The sequence below is a fragment of the Mus pahari genome, chromosome 13 (assembly GCF_900095145.1).
Source record: "Mus pahari chromosome 13, PAHARI_EIJ_v1.1, whole genome shotgun sequence".
In the NCBI taxonomy this organism is placed as follows: domain Eukaryota; kingdom Metazoa; phylum Chordata; class Mammalia; order Rodentia; family Muridae; genus Mus; species Mus pahari.
This window is the reverse complement of record NC_034602.1, coordinates 78,267,131-78,274,250: the sequence shown is the minus strand read 5'-3', so window position 1 is coordinate 78,274,250 and position 7,120 is coordinate 78,267,131. Positions and strand designations below refer to the sequence as shown.

Sequence of the window (7,120 nt, the reverse complement as noted above, 5' to 3'; positions counted from 1 at the left end):
AATATGAACTAACCAGTACCCCCAGAGCTCGTGTCTCTAGCTGCATATGTAGCAGAAGATGGCCTATTTGACCATCATTGGGAAGAGAGGCCCCTTGGTCTTGCAAACTATATATGCCCCAGTACAGGGGAATGTCAGGGCCAAGATGGGGGGAGTAGGTGGGTAGGGGAGCAGGGGTGGGGGGAGGGTATAGGGAACTTTCAGGATAGCATTTGAAATGTAAAGAAAATATCTAATTAAAAAAAAGAATGTGATGTATATTTTGAGTGAGTACACACACAAAAATCATGTATCTCTTACCAAAAAGTGATGTGGTTTATAAGGACAAACATGGAAGGTCCAACTGGCCTTGTTATATAATTTTTGCAAAGAGGAAATACAGTGAATCAACAGTTCTAAAATTAAATAGCTACTTGGTTCATATTCCCAAGCTGTAACTGCATGGAAAACATTAACCCTTTTAGAACTGAAAAAAAAAATAATGTGATTACATGAATATATTCAGTGAATCAATAATTTGGGGATGGTACCCCTTAGTTGTAGTAATACAAGCAGGTACTTGTATCAGTATATTCAGTACCATTTAGTAGTGGCAAGAAGATGTAGGGATTAAGTCATTAGCTCTTTCTGGGACTCACAGTTTGGAGCCGGCTTACCTGTCCACAGCTATTGCGACCAAGGTGAAGACGGACGCCGCGACTGATACCCCTTGCACCAGCCCACTGATCTTGCACATGCTGCTTCCGAATGGCCATCCTGGATGGGGAATGGAACAGACACTGAGACACTTATTTTACCTCGTATTAACACGTATAATGGCACATATTAACAAAAGGCAAGAAATGAAAGCTTCCATAGAATAATGTATGTCAGCATTTTCAGTAATTTCTCCATACAGAATGAGCTTCCTCAGTGCAAGACCTTATACAGTACTCCTTACATCCTGGGTACTGTAAGAAGTACTTCACTCCTGCTACCATATTTAATCCCCTGGGGAAGATTCTGAATGCTCTCATCTCTAACTCGTGGCACCTCTACACAAGGTAAAAACCACAACTATATACCTTGCTCCAGACTACTTAAAAATATTTAAATCTAGGTAAGTTTCCAGAGTGCAAACTGTCAAACCTTATGTTGCAATGCTTTAAACCAGTGGTTTCAACCTTCCTAACGCTGCGACCCTTTAATACAGTCCCATATGCTGTGGTGATCCAACCATAGGATTATGTCCATTGCTACTTCATCACTTAATTTTGTTACTGTTATGAATTATAATGTAAATATCTGATATTTCTAATGGTGTTAGGTGACCCCTCAGGGCGGGGAGGGTCATGATCCACAGGTTGAGAAACATTGCTTTAAATGAATAAAACAGCCAGAATATTAATTTACTTATTTGGAAATACACCCCATAGATTATGAGGAACTGGGAATTACATATGATACAAGTATGCACAGTGTGTGACTAACACAACAGTCATGTCAGAATCACAGAGACTCCTTGGCATGAATAGCAGTCATCTATCTCAGTTACTTACCTAAACCTCGGTGACTACGGTATTTCTAATAGAAATCAATAAAGCTATCAAAGCAGTTGGACCTTCTGAATACTCCTTAGCTATTTAAAAACAACAACAACAACAACAAAAAGAACATAGCTTCTCCTAAACACTGTTTTTTAGATCTTAAAAAGCTTATTTTCTTAAAAAAACAAAAACAAAAAAACTGTAGTTTCTTTCCAAAAAAAAGTTATCCATGTCTAATCTCTTTTAGCATAAATACAACAAATGCACATTTTTTTTTTAATGTGCCCTAGGCATGAAACAGCTTTGGCCACCAAGCCAGGCATCAAGCTAGGATGAACAAAGGACGGCCATGTGCTCTGCCCCTGACTGATATAAGAACACCACCACAGTGCTCTGCCCCTGACTGATATAAGAACACCACCACAAACAAGGTGCCTCTTTAGCCATTGCCAGGGGTGTAAAATGCACATATTTTAACTATTTTAACAGTGGCCCTATTTGAATCTGCCTTTTCTGATTGTTTCCACTTCACTTTCAGAGACAAGATCTTACCATGTTCCTTAGGTTGGCTTCAAACTCACATCTCCCTACTTCAGCCTCCCAGGCAGTCTAGATCATAAAATTAGATTCCTCAGTGAGTCTATCGAACACAGAGGGAGCCCCACTAAATGGTCTTTAATACTAAGAAAGCCTCAAGTATAAATTAACAGAATGTAAGAGAGGACTGTGCAATAGAAATCTCTCTCTCTCTCTCTCTCTCTCTCTCTCTCTCTCTCTCTCTCTCTCTCTCTCTCNTCTCTCTCTCTCTCTCTCTCTCTCTCTCTCTCTCTCTCTCTCTCACACACACACACACACACACACACACACAAAACCAGAATAAAGACGTTACCAGTAATCTCAAAAGTATGAAATGATAGTAAAGATACACACAGAAAGCAAATAAAATAAGGGCAAGTGATTTAAGACAATAACATGGAAGAACTCAGGTGAAAGTTGAGGAAACCTTTCTCTGCCCACAGTGTCCGGATTGACCCCAGGACCCTACACAGGCTAGGCAAGCATGCTGACACTGAGCTACATACTTAGCTTTTGGATTAAAAGAAAGACTTATTATAATTTTAAAATCATGAGTGTGTCTATGTATAGGAATACACTGGTGAGTTTAGGTGCCCACAGAAGCCAGAAGAGGGCATCCAATCTCCTGGAAGCTAGAGTCATAGGCAGTTTTGAACCAACCAACATGGGGTGCTGGGAACTAAAACTAAGTCCTCTGGAACTGCTCTCAACCATTAAGCAATCTGTCCAGTCTCAAATCCTTAGATTTTGGGTACAGTGGCTTTATGTAGACCACACTCAACTTTAATCTCTTGTCCCCATGCTTGGATTGCTAATATGTTGATATTATAGGTATATACCCCACCCCAACACACACACACACACATACACACACACACACACACACACACACATCTTTGAAAACAAGAGGCATAAATTGACTGAGACATAATGGAAAGGGGACCCCTGACCTCTTTCATGTGAAGAATATATCGAAAGAAGGGAAAAGACGTTGCCAAGAAAATTCTCCAGGATGAAGCACATTTGTTTTCAGATTGAAAGGAGTTTGAATTCAGTGCAATAAACAAACTACAGAAAAGCAACTTCCAATCTAATTTTATAAAATTCAGAACACTGGGGGATAAAACAAACTGAAAAAGCTTTTAGGGCAAAAAAAAAAAAAAATACAACTTAAATAAAAGATAGCAAGAGTCAAATTTTTCAACAGTACTCAAACATTTCCCAGACGTATTAAGAGAGCAATTCCTTTAAAATTCTGAGAGAAAAAAGTCCAGTCCACAGTTGTTCACATAGCCAGCTATAATTGATTGTGGGTGAAGGAAAGACATTTACGGACATGTAAGTTCTCAGAAATGTTTCAATCACAATGTACTATTTCTTAGGAAGGAGTAAAATAGATGAAGCTGTGCATCCAGAAAACAGAAGACCAAAGACAAAGAGAAGTGGAGAGCCCTGAGAGAGCATTAGTGGGGAGACCTAGCAATCCCCAGACTAGTCCTACCCTGGGTCAGTGGGGGTGGTGAAGCACATCAGTGCATGTTTGTGTCTGTGTGGTATAAGTGGATTGCCAAAATGAGATTTCTGTCTTATGCAGCTGAGAAACAAAAACATTACGTTAGTTGCATGCCACGTAGATATATGGTCATAATTACCAAAGCTAAGGACAGGGGATTCTCCAAGTCGCTAACCAGTGGGGAGCAAAAACAGGGGCACAGTGGGGTGATTTATGGGCAAAATAGTAGTCATTTAAGTTAAAATAGTTACGGCAGAAAACTGAGTGTCATGAGCAGATGTGCACCTCAATATAGCTTGTCCTACTTTTGATAACTCTAATATGCTGAGATGATTTAATTATTTTCTTAGATAGATAGGGGCGAACATATCAAATGTTGTTTCTCAATTAATGTCACAGTGTTTAAATCAACACTCTGAATGAACACCTTACTGGGATTACTGCTTCACACCTCTAGAAATGTAAGGTGGTACCAACGAAGTGATAGCCTGGGCCCAGACATGTCAGAGAGAAGTTCTTATTCTCAAACTATACATCTATTTCTTTATTACATGTTTTGTTTAGAATGTTCATCTTGTGAAGTACGATACTTGGAACACTTCTGGGACCTCAATAAATTAGTATCAATGAACGAATGACTCTGCTCGGACCCTGGGTATGTGTGGAAACTTTTCTCAGATCATCTTTATACAGCACACGAGCCAACATACCTGCTATGATATTGTCCAGCAACGTGATGGGCATGCAGAATATTCCAACCAGTAAATCGCTTATTGCAAGGTTTAAGATGAAGAAATTAGTGACTGTGTGCATGTGTCTATTCCTTATCACAATAAAGCAAACGACAGTATTTCCCACCATGCACAAGACAAAGATCAGGAAGTAGGAGCTAATGAAGACAGCTGCCACTTGGGGCTGGTGGAGATAGTAGTTCATGTATGTGATGTTGATATCTGAATACCAGTGATGCTGTGTGTCATTGCCACTCCAGATGTGATTCCAGCCTTCTGAAGAGTTTGAGTCCCATTTCTCACTCATGATGGACCTTAACAAAGGAGAGGCAGGAAACAAAAAGAGATTAGTGAAATTTTGGTAGAATGTAACATCTGTGTTTAAATTTAATAAGAGAAACATTTTCTCAACATCACTGAATTTCCCAATGAGCTCTCATTAATCCATCAGTTTTATATGGACCTGAATTATAAGTATGGTATTTATCTTATTAGGATTTTAACTGGAAGCATTTGAAATTACTCCTTTGTGCCATACACAACAATCATTACAGTTGATTTCCTGATATACTTTATATTTTACTTCTGAACATAGTTTATCTGCCAAAACCCACTTGTTCTTGTAAGACAGGTGGACATCATAAGAGCCTCTATGCTGTCTAGTAATCTGACAAGGGATTATTTCTATGTGTGTTTTGAAAATGCAGAACCACCTCTGTATTCTGGTTATTAAAGAAACCGATAAAATCAAATTCCTATATTCACATTTAAGAGAAATGTTAGGAACTTTAAGTTGGTAGATGTAAGTTTAAGTGGATCAACTACTAAGCTGACAAGATCACACCCTGAAAACATCTGAGGCAATTAGTGACATTAACAATCTCTTCTGGACATTTGGCAAGTATACATGTATTACTGGGCAAGACATATTTGTCCTATAAATATTACAGTAAGAACTGAGTTATGTATTACATATCTGATGCTTGATTTTGGATGATACTCCTTTTGTGTATTTATTGACTAAGTAATACTTTCACCTGCTTCTACCTAACTGTGAACCAATACTAATTTGAGAATCACACATAACTTAAATGAACACATTATTAGTCATTTCTCAATGGAGCTGTGTTACAGATGACACTTCTGAATGAAAATTTTGAATGGGTGAGGTCCTGTTAGTCTATTTCCTAGGTCACCCAAAAGAGATGTAGTGTTTTATGGCTTTCGCCAGAAAAGGGATGTATTTGTAAATAAACTAACATTTGAATATATAATAAATTAGTCTTAGGAAAAGAACTCAAATACATTAGTTATGATATATATATATATATATATATATATATATATATATATATATATATATGAATATGAGAATGATTGGGCCTCTAGCTGGGACAGTCTCTAGCTACTTCATTTAATTTAACCCAACTGTGACTATCTTGTCTACTGCCACATGGCTAGCTAGCTCTATGCCTTTCTCTGTTCCTCTGAAGTCCATGCCTGCTCCCCTCTGTGTCTGCCCTCTGAATCTTCAGCTTTGGCTTTCTTTCCGTACATCACCACCGTTCTCTCTGCCCAGAAGTTCTATCCTCACCTTCCTGTCCAGCTATTGGCCATCAGCTCTTTATTATAACCAATCAGCAGCAAGACAACCTCAGATATAATTCTAGATTGCCTTAGGCAGTTGAGAAAGGATGGATATTTGCAGAAATAAGAAAACCAATGATGAGTCATAGGAATTACAATACCAAAACCCTACCAGCATTTAGTTCTCTGCTAATACAGAATTAACAAATGAAAATACAAAGACAATCCGGGGCACCATCCCCGCCAGAGGAGAGGTGTCCGTCCGGGAGACCTCTCACTACCTGAGCTGGTAAGGGAGCCATCTTTGCTCCAGTAAGCCCAGGCTCCAGTCATTGCCAGGGAGAGGGCGGTCTGCAGAAGAGACACAGCTTCTGAGACAAATCCCATTTTTGGCTCCAGACACCCTGGCACCATCCCCTGCAAGAGCAGAGGTGTCCACCTGGGAGCACTATCACTGCCTGAGCTGGTAAGGGAGCCATCTTTACTCCAGTTCGCTCAGGCTCCACAGTCTGCACTGGTGAAAGTGTGGACTACAGGAGTTACACAGCTTTGGGACAGACAGAAGCAACCTAGCTTCTGGGACAGACCCTGTTTTGGGTTCCAGATATTTGGGCACCTTCCCTGCCAGAGGAAAGGTGGCCACCTGCGAGGGCTCTGTCTGCCAGAGCACGTGAGAGAGTCATATTGTGTCCAGGGTCCCTCGGTGTCTAGTTGGTGCAGGTGAGTGTGTAAACTGCAGAGGCAACACATCTTCTGGGATAGGCCCCGTTATGGGCCTAGATCTTCAGCCAGGAGGCAGATCTAGATGCCAGGTCTCTGTGCACCTTCCCTGATAGAGGAGAGCTTCCCTGCAGAGAGTAATCTGACCACTGAGACTCGGGAGAGAGCTGGACTCCCAGGACTGCAGACAGAGGCTAACAGAATCACAGGAGGAATAAGCTCCAACCAAAGACAACTATAACAACTAACTCCAGAGATCACCAGATGGCAAAAGGCAAACTTAGGAATCTTACTAACAGAAACCAAGACCACTCATCATCATCAGAACCTAGCACTCCTACCTCAGTCAGTCCTGGATACCCCAACACACCTGAAAAGCAAGAATCAGATTTAAAAGCATACCTCATGATGCTGGTAGAGGACTTTAAGAAGGGCATTAATAACTCACTTAAAGAAATGCAGGAGAA

The 7,120-nt window shown here is 40.2% G+C and overlaps 1 protein-coding gene and 1 pseudogene across 2 annotated transcripts in view; both read right to left on the bottom strand.

Moving 5' to 3' along the window:
- Npffr2 (neuropeptide FF receptor 2) overlaps positions 1–7,120 on the bottom strand; it is a 51,224-nt gene that overhangs the window by 6,938 nt on the left and 37,166 nt on the right. For both annotated transcript variants that reach the window (XM_029545348.1, XM_021211228.2), the window contains exons 2-3: positions 4,326–4,660; positions 657–756 (exon numbers count right to left, since the gene is read on the bottom strand). In XM_029545348.1, the coding sequence (XP_029401208.1) occupies positions 657–756; positions 4,326–4,653 (428 nt within the window). In that variant the 5' untranslated portion in view covers positions 4,654–4,660. The remainder of the gene's footprint in view (positions 1–656; positions 757–4,325; positions 4,661–7,120) is intronic.
- Positions 1,804–1,984, bottom strand: LOC115065253 (annotated as a pseudogene).